The 21,371-nt window shown below is 56.2% G+C and overlaps 2 protein-coding genes across 7 annotated transcripts; both read left to right on the top strand.

Moving 5' to 3' along the window:
* The first annotated feature begins 499 nt into the window (after nt 1-499).
* STK40 (serine/threonine kinase 40) lies at nt 500-17,084 on the top strand. Of its 2 annotated transcripts, none has more exons than XM_052698787.1 (12): nt 500-620; nt 4,304-4,416; nt 5,655-5,774; nt 6,715-6,800; nt 7,266-7,409; nt 8,395-8,622; nt 9,385-9,437; nt 11,197-11,312; nt 13,328-13,472; nt 13,749-13,868; nt 14,677-14,761; nt 15,471-17,084. In XM_052698787.1, exons 3-12 carry the CDS (start codon nt 5,663-5,665, stop codon nt 15,687-15,689), a joined length of 1,308 nt encoding a protein of 435 aa, XP_052554747.1. In that variant the 5' UTR covers nt 500-620; nt 4,304-4,416; nt 5,655-5,662; the 3' UTR covers nt 15,690-17,084. The 2 variants fall into 2 exon arrangements, with proteins under 2 accessions (XP_052554747.1, XP_052554748.1); XM_052698788.1 differs by lacking the exon at nt 500-620 and adding an exon at nt 1,011-1,118.
* A 287-nt stretch (nt 17,085-17,371) lies between these two features.
* On the top strand, nt 17,372-21,165 carry EVA1B (eva-1 homolog B). Of its 5 annotated transcripts, none has more exons than XM_052698793.1 (4): nt 17,372-17,774; nt 18,687-18,836; nt 19,122-19,229; nt 19,319-21,165. In XM_052698793.1, the coding sequence occupies exons 1-4, from the start codon at nt 17,621-17,623 to the stop codon at nt 19,720-19,722; spliced, it is 816 nt and encodes a 271-aa protein (XP_052554753.1). In that variant the 5' UTR covers nt 17,372-17,620; the 3' UTR covers nt 19,723-21,165. The 5 variants fall into 5 exon arrangements, with proteins under 5 accessions (XP_052554753.1, XP_052554754.1, XP_052554751.1 ...); XM_052698791.1 differs by having other exon boundaries at nt 17,375-17,774; nt 18,945-19,229; XM_052698794.1 differs by lacking the exon at nt 18,687-18,836 and having other exon boundaries at nt 17,374-17,774.
* Nucleotides 21,166-21,371: the final 206 nt, after the last annotated feature.

Genomic DNA, 21,371 nt, shown 5'->3' with positions numbered 1-21,371 from the left:
TGGGGCCGGGGGAAAAGAGCTGCTTTGCTCAGGGCTGCCACGCAGCCCTGTTCCTGTTCTTCATCCCCATTCGCAGGGCTGCCGGCCCTGCAGGCATCATGGAGCCGAGCCTCCCGGCTGCCCTCGCACCGGCTCTGGCCAGAGGACCACGCAAGGAGCGATCCGGCCGTCCGCGGTTGCCATAGCGGTGGGGCAGTGCGCATGTGCGGGTGGGCGGGGCAGAGCTTGCGGTGAACGCACGCTTTTTTCTTCCAATGGCAGCGCTCCGTAAGTTCCCACCTGCCCACCAATCCGCCGGCAGAGCAGGCGCCAATCAGCGGAGAGAGTCATTGCGCATCGGCCAATCAATCTCCATTTCTCTCCTCCGCGCAACAGCCAATCGAGACTCGCCTCCCATGAGGCCTTCGTCGCTGCCAATCACGGCCGGCTTCTGCCCCGCTGCCCAATCAGCGCCGCCGTTCCTGCGTGGAGGCGGTCCGGCAGCCAGGAGGCGGAGCGACGCGGTTGGGGCGGGGCCGGGCCGGGCCGTGCGTCACTTCCGCTGTCAGGTGGCCGCCGCGGAGCGGAGCGGAGGCCGCGCGGGGCTGCGGGGAGCGGCCGCGCCGGCCCCGGGGCCATGGGTGAGTGGTGGGGCGGGCGCGGGGTCGCGCGGCGGCTGCGTGAGGGGGATGAGCGGCCCGGCGGTATTGTTGGGCCAGGGACCGGGAACGGCGCGTGGGCACGGCGGCTCCGCTGCGAGGCCGGAGGAGAAGCGTGGGGCGGGGGTCACAGCCCCGGGTCTGGGTCTGCCGGTGCGGGTGGGGCCGGCGGTGCGATCGGCTCCATAGGGGCTCGTCGCAGCTCCGCACGGCCGTTCCGCAGCTCCGTGCCGCCGTGCGGCTCCGCTTGGAGGGCGGCCCGGGGGTCTCAGAGCCGCCTGAGCCCCGCGCCGTGGTTGCGCTCAGTGCTGCGGGGACTTTTTCTTGCTATCGAAACCTTTTCTCGACCGTTTTCCAGCAACTCTTGCAGCGCGGTGTCCCTTAGCGCTGCTCGTCCCCTGGCTGAGCTGCCGGTCCCTGTGAAAGCTCCGCGCAGCAGCGGCAGGCGGTGTGCGAAAGCCAGATCGCAGAATCGTTAAGGTTGGAAAAGACCTCAGAGCTCATTACTTCTTCCAGGAGGGGCTGCTTCTAATCCCCGGGGCATTACAGAATCGTCTCCTCCTGAAGCCTCCCAAAGGTGCCCTGTAGGCACTTAATGCAGCCATTGAAGGACAGCCCTGCAGGTTCTGCCTGAGCTGTGCTCAGCCTGCGGAGCTGAGCGCTGAATTTAGAGGCTCAGCGCTGCTCTGCATTCCTGCACTGCTCTCATTCGGTTTGGGATCGTGCCCGGCTGCTCTCCGGCTGCTGTCACTTTCAATATGAAATAGCCCAGTTTGGTTACCAACGTGCTTTTTTTTCCTCTATTTTTTTGACTTACACCATCCATCAATGTACTTCCACGCTGCAAGCAATAGTAACGTTCACGTGGTGGTAGGATTCACCCGTGTGGGTGACGTCTGTGTTTCTCCCTATCTCGTTGGGGCTGGTGAGTGGGGCATTGTTAGCAGCAGCCACACCTTGCTGTAAAAGTGTCAGCACGTGTGAGTCACACGCTGGTGTGTGTGTGTGTGTGTGAGGAAAGTCCTGCTGTGCTGATGGATGGCTGTGCACCTAGCAACGTCAGCTGTAAATGAAAATAATCCCCAGAGCAACACGCCTCTCCCCCCTGCACCCAGGACGTGGGGCTGCACAGGGACGTGGCCGTGCTGCTGGGTGAAGGGATGAAGCTGGAATCGGTGTTTGTGTAACCCAGCAGGGAACTCCCAGCCGTGAGTCCTTGGCGAGCCCTCGTGTTGATGCATCAGAAGGGTTTGGAGCAGCCCAGCCTGCTGCCAGCTCGTGGTCACGGCGCTGGAATCCTGTGCTTTGGAACTCCCTGCTGGGGCTGGGAAGGGATTTCCTCTCCCTGTGCGGTTCTGCCCATGAAGTGGCACTGCAGGGTGGTGGTGCGTCCCCAGCACTGCCTGCGCCCGGGGCTCTGAGTGCTGTGGTTGGGGTGCAGTGAGTCCAGCTCTGTGCCTCCCCTGGAGCTCACTTGGTGCAGGGGGAAGGAGCTCACTGGGCTCTGGATTTCCAAGAAATCAGTGACTCAGGGCTGCTGTGTGCTCTGGAGAAGGCGGCTCTTCCCGGAAGGGCTCACGGCACAGCACACGGTTTGGTTGTACTGCTGGCTCTGAGTCATCCAGAGGATTTTTTTCTTTAATTCTTTGTATTCCTATTGCAGAACTGCTAAACTTCCATAGCTTTTTGGTGTTCTTTCCGGCTCTGTACCAAATGTTGCAGTGTTAGGCTCCCAAAAAACCCAAAGCTGTCCAACAGACGCTGCTGGGCTCTGTTATCTGCCACTGCCCCAGCTCTGTCCCGTCTCCCCTCCGTCACCCCATTTCCTTCCTTGCAGAGATCAGCTCCTCGGTAGCACTGCTCCACGGCCTTTGGCATTCCCTCATCACCCCAGAAATTGTTAGCACAGACAAACCCACTTTGTGCCCCTGTGAGATAAAGCAGCAGAAAGCACGGCTGAGGTTGTGTCAGCTGTTGCAGTTCCTTAGCTAGTTTCTGCAGTGCTGAGTAATCCTGTTCACACCCCAGAGGTACTATTTTTTCAGCTCCTGCTATTAACGGAGGACTGCAGGACCTGCTTGTTCTGAGGTGCACAGGGCAGCCCTCCTCCACTTGCTTTCCTTTGTTGCTGTGCTGGGCGCTGGAACATTGCGTGGCAGTTCAGGAATTAGACAATTTCCTTAAGCTACCTAATGAAAAGACATTAGGTCTGGACCTCTAAAATTCATTTGATTAACAGTTCTATCGAAGTCACGATGCGGTAGGAAGCTCTAAATGCACTTCCCCAGTAAGGTTTTGATGCATGCACTGCACCAGAAGTCAGAGATGAATTCCTGTGTTCCTGTTGCAGCCTCACAGTCTGAGCCTGCTGGTGTCACAGATGGTGGAGCGGGGCTGTGAGCAGTTCCTGCACTGGGGGAGGGTTGGGGAACCACCGTGTGAGCATCCATGGTGCTGCTGGGAGGGATCTCCTGGCTCTTTGGTGGACTTTTGGATATGCTGCGTTGAGATGGATTTTGCTGGGGTTGAAATGGGTTGGGTTTGTTTTGTTTTTTGCAGTGGTAAGAGCTGGGAAAGCCCAGCAGTGTGAGGCTGCCATGGGCACAGAGCTGCTCCTCCATGCAGCACAGCTCTGTGTTGGGATCGCTCCGTTGCAGCAGGATTGGTGCTGCCTGTTTGCTCCGTGCCCATCGTGTCTGAGGGGGAATTCAGCGTGCTGGGATCCCTTGCTGTGCTTGGAGCTGTGGGACAATGGGCAGCTGGGTCCCAGCGTGCTGCTCCTGCCCTGAGGTGTCTCCACTCACAGCCTGGAGCAATCCTGAGCCTGGACTTGTGTGGAGCTGCTTCTTGCAGGATGCAGTTTGTGTCTGTGCAGCACCAGCTTTGTGTTGCACGTGTTTCAGGCAGGGGAGCCCCTTGAAGAGAGAGCTTCGTATCAGTGCAGCTGAGGATGAGATGGATTTGTGGGCAGAAAGCAGCAGCTGGGAACCTCCTGCTCTGCATTTGTGGCTTCTGCATCCAGTGCCTTGCACCCTGGCTCAGAGCACTCCTTCCAGCCCCACACCAGCCTGCTGCAGCACAGCAGGATCTTGCACAATGAAGCCGTGGCCCTTTGACCAGTTTCCCTGCTCTAATCAGGATTACACAACGTGCAGGAAAGGGAACAGCTCTGCTCTCTCACAGCAGCTGCCCCAGTGCTCTTCCTTTGCCCCGTGACCTTCACTGAAAGCACTCTGTGTGCTCTGTGCCTGCTGGGACCCCCGGAGCCCTTTGGGTTCTGTGGGCTGATGTGCCTGGGGGGGTGTAGGTGGTGTAGGCCTGGTTCTGGAGCATCAGATTTCAGTCCTAAATTTATCCTTTTGGTGGGACGGTGTGAGCTGGTAGGTAGTGCTGACCATTGGTTTGTTTGAAGCGGACACAAAAGTTGTGAAGAGGAACCCACTTGCAGTGAGGATTTGTAAAACTCAGTGCATCATTCTCAGCCTTTTCCCAACGTTATTCTGTTCAAGTCCAAACTTTAAGAATCAGCTCCTGTGGTGGTTTAGCAATTCCTCCCAGCAATGAAGGCCCTGTCACAGCAGCTCTGTCCCTGCTGCAGGCAGGGAGGGCAGTACAGGAACACACCTGTGCCCACAGCATCAGGTGCATCTCATTCCATGTTGCAGAGCCCTCGACCTTCCAACCAGCCAGGCTTCTCCGAGGTGAGGACTCCTGTCTGCTGAGACGCTGGAAAACCTAGTTTGGGAGAAGAGTGAAGACACAGTTGATGCTGAACGACGTGAGTCCTCCAATTATTTTGTTTACCCTTACACTGTTTGCACCATTCCTACCCGGCTCCCGTTGCACAACGCTCCTTATCTCAGAGTTTCTGTGCAGTGGGGTTTCTCCAGTGGAAATCTTACTCACACGTTGCCAGCAGAGAGCAGAGGATCATAGAATCACCAAGGTTGGAAAAGACCTCAAAGCTCATCCAGTCCAACCGTTCACCTGTTACCAACAGCTCCCACTGAACCACGTCCCTCAACACCACATCCAGTCTCTCCTTGAACACCCGCAGGGTCGGTGACTCCACCACCTCCCTGGGCATCCATTGCAGTGCCTGACCACCCTTTCTGTAAAGTAATACTTCCTCGTGTCCAGCCTGAATCTGCCCTGCTGTAGCTTGAAATTCTCACAGGGCTGTGGGGAGCACCGGGCTGGGGGTGATGGGGAGCAGGGAGGAAATTTCTTGCTCAAAGATCCAAACTGGTGGTGGAACCCGACTGCACGGGGCTGTAAATCCGCTGGAGGATTTCTCACCTTATCTTCGCTGCTATCTCTGACCTTGGTGACAGATGCTGCTCCCTAATTGATGCAATGAGATCACTGCTGTGTGCACACAAAGGGTGGAGCTGCCGGAGGGCGAACGGCCCGGCTTCCCTCAGCTTCCCTCAGTGGTGATTTGTCACTCTCTTCCTTGGTGAAACTCAGGGACTTTTTTTAACCAAGTGCAAGGCAAAATATTTGGTCGGCAGTGAGCTTGTAGGGAGCTCAGCAGGGCTCGGCTGGGACTTGGCTCAGGGGAAGGAAATGAATCTGGGCTCAGTTCCTCCTCTCCCCCCACCTCTCTGAGAATGTATGCACAGAACTCCCTGGGTTGAATCAGAAGGAGGCACCCATGCGAAGGGGAACTGCAGCATTGGTTTGGAATGTGTGAATTGACAGACCTGAGTTTTGCTGTCGAGCAAGCTCTCGTTGTTTTCACTTGTTCCCACTACGTCTCTCAAACCTCTGTTCTAGAAGTTGCTTTGAATAACGGAGCTGATTTGCACCTTCAGCCTCCAGCCCTATCAGTAAATGAGCCGTGTTGGTTGGTTGCTGGGGTTTTCTTGGTTTGTTTTGTTTGTTTCTTTTGCAGAAGGATGAGTAGGCAGGGCAGCACATCAGTAAGCAAAAGCCTTGCCATGTGAAATAAGGGATAGCAGAAGGAAATGAACTCAGTCGCTCATCAAACTGTGATCTTTTCTCTCTTCCAAGAGCCAAGGATGAAGCGGCGAGCATCAGACAGAGGAGCTGGGGAAACATCCACTAAGGCAAAAGCTCTTTGTACAGGGATCTCTGGAAATAATGCCAAGAGAGCAGGCCCTTTCATACTGGGTAAGCAGAGGGGGTTTTCTTCATCTTTCGTTTTCAGCTGATTGCTGCTGATGGCAAAACTGAAAGCAGAAGGCAAAGCAGAGCTGTAACTTGGTGCCTCACAGCTCCCTTGGCATCACAGGGCAGCAGCTGTGGGGCTTCTGTAGCCAGTCAGGCAGGGACACGTGTGGCACCAGCACAGCAAGGCACGCCTGTCTTTGAAGATAAACGTGAACCCTTGCTCCTAATTTTTATTTTCTTTGCTTTATTAAACTACATTCTTAAAGTTTGTTTAAAAGCAACTTCAGGAAGCTTTTTGGTCAGAGCTCTGGGGATGGGTTTAACCCAGTTTGCCTGAAACGTGCTATCAGGCAGCTCAAGAACACAGTGACTGTTACAGGGGATGTATGCCTGGGCAAGGCTGCTCTGCTGGCTTTGAGAGCTGCTAGAGCAGTTGCTGGTTTGGAACTAGTTGCACAAAGTGCTAAAAAATGATGGATTTTCAGCTGGAAACCAGCAGCAATCAGCTAGCTGGCTTGACACAGTGTCCTCTGTTCATTTTAACTTGCAGCGTGGAGTGATGCGTGTGCCTGAGAGCCCCTGCAGAGCTGGTGGTTGGGCTGGGAGGAGTGGTAGCAGCAGTTGCCAGGGGTGTTGTTGGTGTATGATGTAAAAGTCGTATGGTTCAGGCATGCAGACATGGGAATTCCACAGCATAGCTGTGCTATGTGTGACTTTTCTTCTTTGCTTAATGGTTCTGCAGTTGACAACTTAAAACACTGTCCACAGTGGTTTCATTTTTGTCCTTAGATCATGGTTTGCAGAAGGACTCTTGGTGTCCTGAGAAAAAGGAGCTTGATTTAAGCTAACGTAAACTGTGTGACACTTGGATACTGATGTAACCCTGAATTAGTCATTGCTGCTTGAGGAAAACAAGTCTGTTTTTGCTTTGTGCTGTTAGGTCCACGTTTAGGTAACTCCCCTGTGCCAAGTATTGTTCAGTGTTTGGCAAGGAAGGATGGGACAGATGACTTCTATCAGCTAAAGGTAAGCAAAGTGCAGGGGCTCCAGCTCTTCTCTGACTCTTGCTCCCATGACAGTGCTTGGTGCAATGTGGTGCAGGCTGAGCAGAGGGAATTGGCTGCTGAAACCCTCAGCAGGGCAGCTCTGCAGGCATCGCTCTGGGATCTGGTGTAGCTCTGAGCTGAGGCTCTCCTGGGGCTCTGCAGTGCTCTCCCAATGGTCTCCTGTGCTGCACCAAAGCAGGAAGGGCCTCTTGGGGTATTGGCAGAAACCACATGAGCCTCTTTTGTGTTATTCAGGCTCATGCTATGCGTTCTGTGCAGCTCTTAACTCAGACAGGCTTGTCTCAAGTGCACAGATAGCAGAGTAATTACACCCAAGTGTTAAGTATCCACGTGATTACTTAAAATGTGAGAGAGCTTTGGGGGCGTTTCTTTTTTATTTTTCTGCTGGGAGTTGTAAAAGTCTTTTTTTTCCTTTTCCCTGAAGATTCTCACCTTAGAAGAAAGGGGGGATAAAGGAATAGAAACACAGGAAGAGCGACAGGGCAAGATGCTGCTGCACACGGAGTATTCTCTCCTTTCCCTGCTCCACAATCAGGAAGGAGTGGTTCATCACCATGGGCTCTTCCAGGTACAGCTGGTCACTGTGCAGCTCAGGGCAGTGCTGGTCATTGCTGCTGCCTCGAGCTGCTTTTGTGTGTTGTGCAGTTGGTGCTGACCCTCTTCTGGTGCACAGAGAGTTCCCAGCACACCGAGGTTCCTCAGCACTGCTTCAAACAAGCACATTTGTGGCAGGGCCTTTGGGGTGTGAAGTGTGACATAACAGGGTTGGGATTTGGGAAGCGTGAGGACAGCTGGAGGTGCTCAGCACGCCCTCTGATACTCATGGTTTGACAGTGACTGCTGTCATAGTGCACCTGGAGCCTGTCAACCTGGTGTGATGACATTTATGGGCTGCCTCCCTGCTTTGTTAACTGCCTGCAAATTAACTCGTGCTCACAGAACGGAGGTTGTGTTTTCTGGTCTCTCTGCTGCTTTATGATGGCTGGTAAGAAGGAGTGAGGTGCCAAGGAGCTGTTTTGGTGTGTTAAAAGGACCACTGGATGTGCTGATCAGCATCCCCAGCGAGTGAACGTGCTGCTACCACCTTCAGGGCTGCTCGTGGATTGGAGTTACCACTGGGATGCTGGTGTTGCTTTGCGTGCTGGTTACGTTTTGCCAACAGACTTTTCACTCCAGGCTGTCTGTGCTGTATCTTAAATAAAGGAAACGTCCAATTTGGTTGTGTCCTGCTTAGTGTTACGAAGGATCTGCTAATTTTTCTGCTTATTAATGATCTGGAGTGTTCAGTCTGAGCTGCCACGGGCTTTGTTTAGGTTTTACCTGAAGCTGCGTGTCTCGCTGTCAGTACTGCTGTACACATGTGAGCAAAGAGCACAGACTTTCTCTGGCTTCTCCAAGCAGAGATCGTGCATCATCTCTCTGAAATCCCCACTTGGGACCAAGATCAAGCCCTGTAATTGCTTCCACTTATTCTGGGATCAGCCTGTATTTATTTTCTGGTGCTCTGTCTGATAGCTGCCTGAACCATTGCTCATGTGTTTGCTGCCCTGCAGGACCGAGCTTGCGAAATTATAGAAGATCTGGAAGCCAACAGAATGGTCAGAAAAATGAAGAAGCGCATTTGCCTCGTGTTAGACTGCCTCTGTGCTCATGATTTCAGTGACAAAACAGCAGATCTGATCAATCTGCAGCACTACGTCATTAAGGAGAAGAGGCTCAGCGAGCGAGAGACCGTCGTGATATTTTATGATGTGGTACGAGTGGTGGAAGCATTACATAAGGTGAGAGCTTTCCCTTTCAGGGCTGGGAGACTTGGTTTTCCCATGTTAGGTATCTTAAAACTTCCTCTTGTAGGCGGTGGGAAGGTTGGAAAGGATGGAGCTGTGTGTCAGTGGCTGCGTTCTGTGTCAGCCCTCGGGCCCCAGGCCGTGGGAGCTTCCCCTCTCCTTTGGTTTCCAGTGATGATGTAGCATGGAGGAGGGCCAGCTGGGCTCAGGGCAGCTCAGGTGAGCTGTGATCCCAGAAAGGTGGTGGTTGAGGAGGAGAGCAGAGGCTGATCGGCTGCAGGAGGCACTTCAGGCTGTTTCCCTTGGAAGCACGGTGCATCTCACTGTAAGAATTGCTTCTGCTGAGCTAAAAGCTCAGGTTGAATTTACCATCTACCTACTGTGAGTTCCTGCAGCAAGAATAGATTCTGCTGCTGTCTGACCCTATGGAAAGGAGCTTCCATCTTTAAGCCTGGGTGTTCCAAGCTTCTTGGTGTCATGCTTTTATACTGGGATGACTTCAGGTGTTGTGGTTATTTTAACATAGCTGCCACTCAGTGTTCTGCTGTATATTAGAGCCAGCTCTGCCTTCCTTCCTTTACATCTAGAAGAAATTGTCTGAGAAGGTGAGTGTTCCCCACCTGCATTTTTGTACTCTGAGAAAGAAGGCAGCCTCATTTCAAATAATAATAAAAAAAAATGCTGAGTGCTTTTATGTAAGCATCAAATTCAGACCAAAATGCCTTTGCTCATGTTACACAATTATGTATCTTTCAGAAAAATATTGTGCACAGAGACTTGAAACTAGGAAACATGGTGCTAAACAAAAGGTAAGTGTGCTGGAGAGCCCCTTTGTGCTTCCTACCCTGAAGCAGATGTTTTGTAGGAACAGAGCTGGAGGCATTGCAGAATGAGAGTGCTCTGTGAGAAGGCTGAGGGGCTTGGAAAGGAGCTGCTGGAAAATGCAGATCCAGTTCAGAATTAGATAAGCTGATGTCCAGCAATGAATCGAGCCTGATGCAGGCAGTTCTGTCTGTGTGACACTTGGTGACCTCTTGTCAGCATTTCCTGTTGGATTCTGGCTTCTGAAAGCCAGGTTTGGTAGTAATCCAGAAACCTGTAAGGGAAATGGTTCTTATGAGAAAGAAGGAACTGAAACATGTGAGATGGTTCTGTTGGTGTCATTCACTTCCATCGTGCTGCAGGAATTCCCAGCGCTGCAGTCTGCACTGTAATCACAGCGCTGTGCAACCTCTGGCTGCTCTGCTGCTGTGTTTTTGCTAGCAGCAAAATATTTACTTATCTAAACAAAGTTCTTCTGTCTGGACGTGCTCTTGAAGTGGCTTCCTTGTTCCCATCAGCTGCTTGGTGCAAGGCTCAGCACAGCACAGCGATGCACCCATGGGACACAGCCGCAGTGCCAGCGGGATGCGGCCGGGCTGGGCTGCACTGCTGGCTGCTCCTTGCAGCTTTGTGTCTCTTATTTGTGCAGTTGCTCAGCTGGCAAGCTGGTTCCAGTTCAGATACGTTGCTGTGTTCTTCAGCATTACATTACTGGCTAAATATTTTGCACTCGCCTTAGGAATGAGTGGAATCCCTCTTTTCGCACTGTCTTTTTTTTTTTTAACTGTGGAATGAATAAAAGCTTGGAAGGCTTTGGGTCCTCAGGCTCCCAGTGTGTAGGAAACGAGTGGATCCTCTGTGTTTGCAGCTTGCTTTGCTCTTTTTCTCCTCCCTAATACTGTTTGAAAGCAAGCAGGTTTTGCCTATCGAGGTTGAACTTGTTGCTCTCCCCACCCCACGCACAGCAGGTGATGGCTTGTGGGGTTGCCTCCACACTGAGATTTTTTTTTATATAGCTACTTCAAGAAAAATCTCTTCTGCTTGCTTGTTTGATGCCTCCTTGCTAGGAGCAGGCAGCTAAAGGGTGCTTCATAAAGGATCCCTGCAGAGCTGCCCTCCTGCTGCAGGCAGAGCATGCAGTGCAGATACCTGCAGGCAGAGCTGCACGTCAGCTGTGGTGAGGAAGAGCTGCAGGCTGCAGAGCAGTGAGCGGCCTGGAAGGGTGGGAGAAGGTCACATCTGAGGGACTGAAAGAAAGGAAGCAGCCCTGAACACTTCAGTGTCCTTCAGAACAGTCGGTCTTCTAAGTCAGCCTTTCCCAAATGCCACGTTGCTGTTCAGCCAGGGAGCTCTTCTGACTTCTTGCACTCCTGAAACAAGTCTGTCCGCCTTAATAATCAGCTCTCTGTTGGCAACCCACACTTGGTTTTATTTCACTTGTCTGTTAGATTTGTTGGGAGTACTTCTTGGGTATTTTGACTGACTGAATTCATGCTTGTCGATTGCCATGGTGTGATATGGCTCAAGAACACAGAAGTCGGTGTCTTTTTCAAGAAGGCAGCTTTTCTGCTCAGTCCAGTGAGTTGTGCATTGAGAGCCAAACCCAGTGGCATGGAAGTTGAAACGTGGTTGGTCATTCCAGAACGAGTTCACCTTCCCTTGAAAATCATATTATCTGCTCACAGTGTGCTTCCTGGGGCCCATCACACGTGCTCCTTGTTCACCCATCCCTCTGCTTCTTCCCAGGACTCATCGGATAACCATAACCAACTTCTGCCTGGGGAAGCACCTGGTGAGTGAGGATGACCTTCTGAAGGACCAGCGGGGGAGCCCTGCCTACATCAGCCCCGATGTGCTCAGCGGTAGGCGTCGTGTCCTCCGTGCTGCCGCTCTCACAGCCCTGCTTTAACGCATCTTCCGCTCTCTGTGGCTCTTCACCCTGCTGTGAGGGCAGCTGATCCCTGAGCTGCAGGTGCTGCAGCAGCTCCGTGTTCCCTGCAGGGATCTGCTGACCCTGGGGGCAGCTGCTGGGCTGACTGCGAGGAGTTGCTTAAAAATGAAATGATCAGGGCAGCGTTGTCCTTGGCCTGCAGCTTGTCTGCTCCTGAGGAGAGGGAAAGCAGCTTTCCCTGATGGCATTTAACTGTTTTCAGTGCCTGGAACTTCCAGCAGCAGATGGGGTTCCTGTTCAGCTGCTGCAGCAGGTTCTGTAGGCTGTAAGATCTGCCCTGCTGGCTGTGTGCTGCCTGTAGCTGAGCAGTGGCTCAAGCAGGCACTGGGCTTCTGGGTTTGCTCTCATCCAGCTGAGCTGACCTGTGGTGTTGGTGGCTGCGTTTACAGCTGGGGCCGTGTGTTAGAAGTTTCTCTCCATGCAGACTCTGGTTACTAAGCATTAGCTCACATTGTGGAGTCTTCCCACTGACTGCAGATAGAATTGCTTTTGTTTGGAGCTGTCTGTCTGTAGAGCCTCACGTGTTAGGATGGGAAACTGCCTAAAACCTGAACACCAGCAGCCAGCATTCCTGTGCAGGTCTGCAGTGCAGAGCAGCTGCCCTCACAAAATCCCTGCCATTCTTTCTGTTGAGCACTGAGAGCACCTCTGCAGAAAGTTTGAGTCATCCCTTACCAGTCTGCAGTCTCCCAAGCAGTCCTATATGGAGATACCCTCAGAGGGAGCTGGTCTTTTCTGCTCAGTGTGCAAGGCCCAGTAGGCCACCCCAGTAAATTCACACTCAAGTTTACAGGCAGCAGAAGCCAACGCAGCTGAGCTCTTCCATCACCATCTGCCAGGCAGGTCTGAGGCTGCTTCCCTTCTCCTCCTAGGCCAGGAAGGGAGGCAGAGGCTGACAGGGAGATGGAATTCATGCTTTTTGCAGACCTTTCCTGTTCTGCAGGATATCCTGAGGCCCCTGGAACCAGATGGGTGATGCAAGCCAACTGCTTTGCAGGAGTTTGGAGCGGTTGCTGCTCAGCTGGAGGGTGTCTGAAGGGTGCACAGGGCTGCTCCTTCCTGCCAGCCTGGGGTACCACGCAGCCCTGCTGGCCTGCTGTCAGCAGCCAGGTGCATCTGATGGCCTGTGCTGGTGCTTTGAATGGCCTCTGTGCAATTGCTGTGGGGCTCCTGTGTCCCTCAAAACTGCCCCAGAGTGGCTCAGTCTGCAAATTCCCTCTGGAGGCAGAAGTTACTTGGGGACATCTCAGGCTTCACCATCTGCAGAATCTGAGCATCCCTCTGTCTGTGCTGCTAATACTCCTGGGCAAGGGGAAGCTGAAAGGCCTGGAGAATTAATCATTGTTTTAGTTGCTGAGAGAAGCTGTCTTCTGCGAAGAGGTGGCTTGTGTTTTATGGCTGCCGAAATGTCACCGCAGGAAAAGCCGGGGGAGGAGGGAGAGGTGCCTTTTTTTGAGCGTATAAAGCGGAGAATAATTAGTACAAATAACAAATGCTGCAGCAGTGACTCACTGCGTGACTCAGAGGAAGCCGTTCCCTCCATCCTATGCTGCGGTGCAGCACTGGAGCTCCAGCTCTGAGCCTCACGCTTGCTTCTGTTGGCTGATGTGCTGTGTGCTCAGTTTGAGCAGCGCTGCGTGGCTGCCGGGTGGGCAGCTTCCCTGCAGGAGTGCTGCCAGGTGTCAGTGCAGCAAAAGGTGCCTTTAGTTCTCATCTGTGATGGCATCAGAGCTGTTGGTGTGTGGAAAGCCCTTCTGGGAGAGGAAAGGTTGGCAGCTGTGCTCTGCCTGTTGGCACCTTCCAGAGGTGCCCGGTGCTGCTGCATGAGGGTGCAACGCCTCCAAAGGTGGAGCAGCCCAGGATGTGATCCTCCCGTGCTGCAGAGTAACCAACCCTGGTGCTTCCACCTCCTCTCCCCCCCTGCAGGTCGGCCGTACCGCGGCAAACCCAGCGACATGTGGGCGCTGGGCGTCGTGCTCTTCACCATGCTCTATGGCCAGTTCCCCTTCTATGACAGCATACCTCAGGAGCTCTTCCGCAAAATCAAGGCTGCCGAGTACACCATCCCTGAGTGAGTACCACCTTCAGCCCCCTGCCCCACCGGTGGGCTCAGCCCCAGCCCCCCAGGCTCACAGCTGGTGCGAGCGCAGAGGCCGCAGGTTGGGAAGCAGCAGCAGAGCTGGGATGTGCTGTAAGAGCGAGGAAGGCTTCGTGCTGCAGGGCTGGGGATTCAGTCCCGGGTTGATCCTGCCTCTCTTGGCTCAGAGCTCTCATAGCTCTGCCCCACGCCTCCTGCTGCTGGCGCTGCCCGCCTCAGACCCGGCCTCACCGCACGTTCTCTCCCCAGGGATGGTCGGGTCTCAGAGAACACTGTGTGCTTGATCCGAAAACTGCTTGTCTTGGATCCGCAGCAGCGCCTGACAGCTTCTGAAGTGCTGGATTCCCTCAGCTCCATCATAGCATCCTGGTACGTTGCAGAGGATGCGCTCCTCGAGCTGCGTTACAGCACCGGTGGGCAGCAGGCTGCTGCCAAGCACGGGGCACCAGAGGATGCGCTGTGGGAGCTGCAGAAAAGCATTAAATCCTGTGTGTGAAGCTTTGGGGGCTGCTGGTGGGTGTAGCCAGCACAGTCACAGCCCATGCTGTCACACAGCCCATGCTGTCACACAGCCCATGCTGTCACACAGCCCGCGCTCTGTGGAGTTGCACAGTTTTGTTGCTGTGCTCCCCAGCTCACCCCGTATTTGACTCTTAAATCTGAGTGGTCAGGAATATCACACACGTACATGCAGCCCAAATCTAGGCTCTTCCTGTAAGCTCGTGAGGGGCTCTGCACTGCCCCTAAGTGTAAGCAAGCAGGTCTCCAAGAAGAGAAGAGCAGGAGACACTGCTGCAGAGGAGCACACTGCACTGCAGGGTGAGAGGCCTTTTAAGGATAAATCTGGTGCCAGGACTGGCACGGACCAACAGCCAGAGAGGTTCCAGGAGCACGATCCAGCAGAAACTCATCCTGACAGTGTGTGATTTGTGCAGCCCTCTCCCCAGCCCTGTGACCTCCTGTCTGCTCCGAGCAGCACACCAGGCCAAGTTCTTGTTCTGCCTGTTGAGTCAGCTGCTCAGCCTGTGATTTTTGGAGCCGCGGCTGTTTTCTCTCCCACCTATGCGAGGCGTCAGTTCCACATCCTGTCTAAAAACAAAAAGCAAAACCCCGGGGGTGGGAGGGGGGAGGTAGCATGGCTGCACAGCGGGTTCCTGATGGTGCACTGTCCCTGCAGGCAGTCCATGTCGTCGCTGAGCGGCCCTTTGCAAGTGGTGCCGGATATCGACGACCAGGTGGCCAACCCTGAACACCCACAGGAGGTACCTGAGCGTGTTTGTGTGGTGTGTTGGGGTGCGTTGTGTTGGGGTGTGTTGTGCTGGGTGTTGGGTGGTGTGTTGATGGGTGTGTAGTGTTGGTGGGTGTTGTGTTGGTGTGTTGGATGTTGTGTGTGTGTGTTGGTGTATGGTGTGTTGGTGTGCTGCATTGGTGTGTTGGATGTTGTGTGTGTGTGTGTTGGGTGTTGTGTTGGGGTGTGTGTTGGGTGTCAGTGTGTGTTGTGTTGGGTGTTGGTGTGTGTTGTGTTGGTGTATGGTGTGTTGGTGTATGGTGTGTTGGTGTGCTGCATTGGTGTGTTGGATGTTGTGTGTGTGTGTTGGGTGTTGTGTTGGTGTGTGCGTTGTGTCAGTGTGTGGGTTGGTGTATGTTGTGTTGGTGTGCTGTGTTGGTGTGTTGGGTGTTGTGTTGGTGTGCTGTGTTGGGTATGTGTGTGTTGTGTCGGTGTGTGTGTGCTGTGTGTGTGCTCTTTGTGAGCTCTGTGTGTGCTGTGTGTGTGCTCTGTGTGCTCTGTGTGCTCTGTGTGCTCTGTGTGCTCTGTGTGCTCTGTGTGCTCTGTGTGCTCTGTGTGCTCTGTGTGCTCTGTGTGCTCTGTGAGCTCTGTGTGCTCTGTGTGTTTGTGCCACCAACCCACGGGGGCTCAGGGCTGTGCAGGCCGAGCTCTGGGCTGCGCTCTGACGGCCGCCTCTCCCGCAGGCGAAGGTGACGGAGGAATGCTCGCAGTACGAATTCGAGAACTACATGAGGCAGCAGCTGCTCCTGGCCGAGGAGAAAAACACTTTGCACGAGGCCAAGAGCTTCCTGCAGAAGCGGCAGTTTGGGAACATCCCCCCCGTGCGCCGCCTGGGCCACGACGCGCAGCCCATGAACCCCCTGGACGCGGCCATCCTGGCCCAGCGCTACCTGCGGAAGTAGCTTCCACACCTCTGGGAGCAGAGCGCGCCCTGCGGCCCGCTCCCACACTGCAGCCCAGCAGCAATACCGGCGTCCCACGGCGGAGAATCATGTAGCAGTTCTGAGCTCTGCTCGGGGACGCGCTCTGGACGGAGAAGACTTTTTTTCACCAAGCTCCTTTTGGAAGCAGCGGCCTCTCGGCGTCTTCTGGAATCTCTGTTGTTTTTTAAATCGAAGCCTAGGTGACTAATCTGCTTCTAATCACGACTGTAATCTACCTCTCTTGTCTTTTTAACCGTGCTGTTCTCTGGACCGAGCAAAGCCCGTGGGGATGGAGACTCCCAGGGTGAAGCTGGCTTGCTGGCACGAGAGTTTGCGGCTGTGTAGCATGGAGAGTCGGCCGATTGCATTCGCTCCATATGGTTTGAATAAGCTTAGATTTATCCGGGTTTCTTGAAAGAAAGAATTTCCTGAAGCCTCCCACTTTCTACCCCCCCCCCCCCCCATCTGCATCAAATCTTTTTCTGTTCTCACCGTGCCCCCTGCTGTTGCTGCACTTCCCTGGGTACCGCTGTGTGGCTGGGAGGACCAGCAGCCCCCCATCACCAGCAGCCCTTGGTGGCACAGGGATGGGAGCTGTCACTGCAGGCCGTGGCTGTGCAGACCCCCCCCCCCCGCCCGTGGTTGATTGGGGGCTGCACGGTGCTCAGCCCTGCGTGGCCTTCACCCTCTCCCCCACCTTTCCCCAGCCCTTTTAGTTTCGTTAAGAATACACGATTTAATCTTTTTTTTCCTCTAGCTTATCCGAGGTGCAGTTAAAGTTGCATTAATTCTGACCTAGCCTTTTCACACGTCGGTTGTGGTACAGATCTCATACGTGGGTTATAATGTGAACGAGCTGCCCCCCATCATCCATCCGAGCTCTGTGTGCTCCTGTGGGGTGAGCAGCAGCTCAGGTGTAGCATTGCCTTCTCTTGCCCCTCGTGGGGCTGCTGCCTGCTCATGGCTGGAGCAGCAGGCGTTGCTCCCCTCGCCGCAGCCCCCAGCTGAGCCAGTAGCTTCAAGTCTTCGCCTTATTTATTGAGCTGACGGATCTGTCCCCTGCCCCACCGCCTCCCCCTCTCCTCCCTGTTTCTCTTCCATTTCCCAAAGTCAAAGCAATACTCTGGGGCCTGTGACACGGAGTGCCATCGCCGGGGGATCACAGCTGTGCTACAGTGGACTGGAATGGGGGGAGGGGGGGGGGAGGACACGAGTGGGGCGCTGGGGAGCGGTGCGTGGCTGTGGGGAAAGGTTCCTATTGTAAGGAAAAGGAGAAAAAAAAAGAGAAAGAAAAAAAAAATTTGTATAAAGATGTTATTTTTGTATTGCATCGAAGCTCCTCCTGCATGTCGGCAATAAAAGTTGGTACTGAGAGCCAGGTGCTCAGTGAGCCCCGAGGGGGAGCGGTGCCCCATAGGGGTGTAGGGCCCCCAATCCACGTGGGGCTGGGGGGGACGAGGCTGCGGGTCCTCACTGTTGGGCTCCTATGGGAGGAGCAGCGGTGTGGGTGCTGTTGCTGGGGAGCAGAATGGTGATGGCAGAGGCAGAGCCTGGTCAGCACGGGGTGCAGGGAGCCCTGGGGCTCAGGACGGCCCCGCAGCAATGGTTTGTGGCTGATTCCCATCGCTCAGCTGCAGGGACGCGCAGGGGAGGAGAGGCTCGGCTCTTGCAAGCAGCAGTTTTAAGGGATGGGCGCTTCACTGTGTTTATGGTGGAGGGAACCTCAGCCTCATAGAGCAGCACAGGAGGTGCCCCTCAACCCCAAAGCTGTGTGCAGGGGAGCTCCAGCGCTGCGTGGGGTCCCGGCCGTGCTGTGCAGCGGTGCCTCCAAAAGCACCCTGAGCAGCAGATGGGACTGGGCCTATGGCTGAGAGCAGGACAAGGCTGCCAGGCTCTGTGCTGTGCATCCCATGGGAGCGGGACGGAGCTGCCATTGGCTCCAGCAGGGAGTGCTGACCGCCAGCCTCCTCCAAACTATTTCCTGTTGCTGCAGCGTTAATGCTAAACAGACCTTTCTGTCTCGTCTCTCTACAGCCAAAGTGCGGAGGCTCCACTGCCGTCCCGGTGAGTGCAGCGCGGGCTGGGGGGGGTTGTGGGCTGGCGGGGCTCCTCGTGTCTGCCCACCCCAATGGTAACGGCTCCGTGGTGTCCCCTACCCAGGGAAGGTGATGTTGGGGATGGGGGCAGTGAGGACGCTGCGCTCGGTGCTTGGGGACGCGGCGCTGAGGGGCTGCGGGGCTCCGTGCCTGGGGATGTGGAGTTCAGTGCTTGGGGCTACAACTCGGTGCTGGGGGATGCAGATCGTAGGGATGTGGGGAGGCTGAATTCGTAGCATTTGGGTCCAGCAGGGGTGGTGCTCAGCGCGGGCTTGGGGACACACGGTTTGGAGACCACAGCGCTCAGTGCTGGGTGCTGTGGGGCTGTCCCAGTGGCTCTGCTGGGGGGGCTCAGGGCATCTGTCCCCTTCCTCTTGGCCACTGCAGCCACAGGCCCTGACCCCTGGGTGGGCAGTGGCCTCAGGGCTGGCGTTGTGGTGGTCTTACAGCAGTTTTGTGCTCCAGAACCCCAGGGCAGGGCTGTGCCTCTCCACCCCACGGGGCTCAGCAGTGGCGGCTGCTCTGCTCAGAGGGCACTGGGACCTTCCTGGGCGCCCAGCAGCCCTGTTATGGGGTATCCCCACCACCTCATCCTGCCCGGCCCCACTGTATGCAGCACTGGACTGTCCATGGATGGTTCTGCTGATGTGTCACATTTTCTGCATTTCTTTCCTCATTCCTCCGTCCGTGGAGACGTTTCTGGGAATTGAGAGCTTCCTTCTGCCAGGGCCTGAGCACTGCATCGCCTCCACCCCATAGCACGGCCCCAGAGCATGGACCCAGCCCCACACCAGCAGCAGGGGGGTTGGATCCTGGGGGGACCGTGGGGCTGTGCTGGGCAGGGGAAGGTGGCTCTGTGACACCCGGTGCTCCCTCCCAGGCCTTTCCCAGGGGAAGTTCAGCACTTTGTCCCACGGCAGCACGGGGTCAGTGCCCGCCCCAGTCCCTCCCTCTGCTCATCCCACCGATGGCCTTTGCCCCTCTTCCCGTCCTTGTCCCCGTGCCCCAAGGCAAATAGACGAAGCTCACGGTAAGCTGGGAGGAGCGCTGGGATGAGCCAGGGGAGTCCTGGGGCGAGGAGCACAGGGTGAGGAGGACCCAGCACTGCTCAGTGCTCAGCCCCACGTCCTGCCCTCAGGGTTGTGTCCCACGGCGGAAGGCCCATCCCGGTACCGCAGATCCGCTTGGCACCGGGTCCTGGAGGAACCACATCCTGCCCAGCCCTGCAGGAAGGGCAGAGGGGGGTGGGAGTGGGACCGTGTGCTCAGCGCCCAGCCGGGTCGGCACCGGGCCCCACTCACCCCATGTCCCCCAGATGCCCCACATGCGCTGTCCCCAGGGGCCCTGAGCGCAGCCATGGAGAGCCGCAAGCAGGACATGGAGCTGCTGAGCAACAGCATGGCTGCGTACGCACACATCCGAGGTGAGGACAAGGGGCGCATCCCCAGCGGGGACCCCGGGGCCGCCCCAGCTCCCGTGCACCCTCTCAGCCCCGGTGTTCCAATCCCACAGCCAACCCCGAGAGCTTCGGGCTGTACTTCGTGCTGGGCGTCTGCTTCGGGCTGGTGCTGACGCTGTGCCTGCTGCTGCTGCGCATCTCCTGCCGGCCCCGCACGCAGCGCACGGCGCGGCCCGGCCCCGCCGACCTCAGCGAGGACGACGACGACGATGAGGATGAAGAGGAGGACACCGTGGACCGCGCCGCCTCCGAGTCGCTGCTGCCGATGACCGAGATCCCGTTGGAGCGCCACAGCCCCGGGGACGGCGCTGCGCCCATCAACGTCTTCGCGTCGGCCGAGGAGTTGGAGCGGGCGCAGCGCCTGGAGGAGCGGGAGCGGATCATCCGCGAGATCTGGCGCAACGGGCAGCCCGACCTGCTGGGCGCCGGCACTTTGGGCCGCGGGCATTACTACTGAGCGGGGGCCGCGGGCAGCGGGAAGCCGGCCGGACGGGGCGGCACCTCGGAGCGCCCTCAGCCCGCAGCTGTGGGACGCGATGCACTTGGAGCCATTGGTACGAAGCCGGGCGGGGGCCCAGCAGCCCCACGGGTGAGGACAGGGCTGTGGGCGCTGCCCCCGGCGCGGTGCTCCCCTGCCCGGTTCCCGTTCCCGTTTCCATGCCCGCTGTCTTTGGCCTTTCCGGCCCGGCGCGGCTCCGGATGTTTCCCGGTGGGCTCAGAGCCGCTCTCGTTCCCCCCAGCCCGTGCCGCTCTCAGCCCCGCCGCCCCTCCTTCCACATCTACAAAAATAGCTCCTTCCCAGCCTGGCCCCGCCGGATCCAGATGTTTTCCAGATGTTCTCCCAATCCCACGCCGGTGGCGCGAAGCCAAACCGTGCCGAGGGCTGGGGATGGGAAACGGAGCGGGGGTGGTGAGGAGGAGGAGGAGGAATCACAGAATTGTAGGGGTTGGAAGGGAGCTGCAGAGCTCATGGAGTCCAACCCCCTGCCAAAGCAGTTCCCTACAGCAGGTCGCACAGGAAGGCATCCAGGCAGGTCTTGAACATCTGCAGAGCAGGAGACTCCACCACCTCCCTGGGCAGCCCGTTCCAGAGGAGGAGGAGGAGGAAGAGGCGCTGCTCTGCTCCCATGCGGTGATGGGGCCGCCGGGGCCCCGCGCCCCCCAGCCGTGACTCTCAGCTTCAGTGGGGGCCACTGAGCTACGGAAACACAGCAGAGCCCCAACCTCGAGCACGGGGGGCTGCGCGGAGCACAGAGGCCGCAGAGCAGCAGGGGGGCTGGGGGGGCTTCTGCACTCAGCAGTGAATTCTCCTGCAGCCGAAGGCCCCCAGTTGGTGACACTGAACCCATGGAAGAGGAGCACGAGCTGCAGCCCAAAGCCCTGCGCCCAACCACCAGCGGCGGGAGCAGGAGCTGCAGGAGCAGCGAGCACTGAGCTCCTTTTGTCCCGCGTCGGTTTAAGGGCTCAAATTCCAGCGAGAAGGAAAACAGACCGCAAACCATCGCCCCACACCGGGCACAGCGGAGCTGCGCCTTCCTGTGCAGCGAGAGCAGCAGCGGCGGCAACCAATGCTGTCCTCCACGGCTGAGGGGCACGGAGGTTCAATGCCAGAATGCAGCAGGGGGGGGAGGAGGGCCGGGCAGCGCTGCAACACAGAAGCAAGCCGCTCCACCGCCTCGTTTTATTGCGTTTTATTTGCACGACCAACATCAGGGGGTTGCTAAAGAGGAGCTGCTCGAGTGGAAAGAAACCGAGCAGAGCAGAGCCCTGAGCCCAGCGCTGCTGCCCTGGATTCTCCTTGGAAGCAGAAGCCAAAAAGCCACGCGTGGCCACGGCCGGGCAGAGCTGCAGAGATTTGCCTTCATTTTTATCAACAGATCAATTAAAAACATGGAAAAATCCTCGTCTGCACTGCGCTGTTTGTAACCTGGGGCAGCGCTGAGGGGCCTTAGGAAAGCGTTAGCAGGGGGTCAGGGCAGCAGGGGGGACAGAGAAGGGGGGGCTGCAATGCACCAGGCCAAATGCACACCAACAGCAGGCAGAAAGGAGGGGACTTTTCTTTTCCCTTTAAAATCACGCTCATTTTGTTGCCTTTCAAACAAAACA

Source organism: Tympanuchus pallidicinctus, unplaced genomic scaffold (genome assembly GCF_026119805.1).
Source record: "Tympanuchus pallidicinctus isolate F22 unplaced genomic scaffold, pur_lepc_1.0 scaffold33, whole genome shotgun sequence".
In the NCBI taxonomy this organism is placed as follows: domain Eukaryota; kingdom Metazoa; phylum Chordata; class Aves; order Galliformes; family Phasianidae; genus Tympanuchus; species Tympanuchus pallidicinctus.
Note: the sequence above shows the minus strand (reverse complement) of the source record. Positions and strands in the feature narration are given on the sequence as shown.

Bases quoted from the DNA above. Each gene is read 5' to 3' on its own strand.
- STK40 (XM_052698787.1), top strand. From the start codon at position 5,663: ATGAAGCGGCGAGCATCAGACAGAGGAGCTGGGGAAACATCCACTAAG. The intron at 9,438-11,196 runs GTAAGTGTGCTG...GCTTCTTCCCAG, and splicing joins AACATGGTGCTAAACAAAAG to GACTCATCGGATAACCATAA. The intron at 14,762-15,470 runs GTACCTGAGCGT...CCTCTCCCGCAG, and splicing joins ACCCTGAACACCCACAGGAG to GCGAAGGTGACGGAGGAATG.
- EVA1B (XM_052698791.1), top strand. From the start codon at position 17,621: ATGGGAGCGGGACGGAGCTGCCATTGGCTCCAGCAGGGAGTGCTGACC. The intron at 17,775-18,686 runs GTGAGTGCAGCG...GCTCCCTCCCAG, and splicing joins GAGGCTCCACTGCCGTCCCG to GCCTTTCCCAGGGGAAGTTC. The intron at 19,230-19,318 runs GTGAGGACAAGG...CCAATCCCACAG, and splicing joins TGCGTACGCACACATCCGAG to CCAACCCCGAGAGCTTCGGG.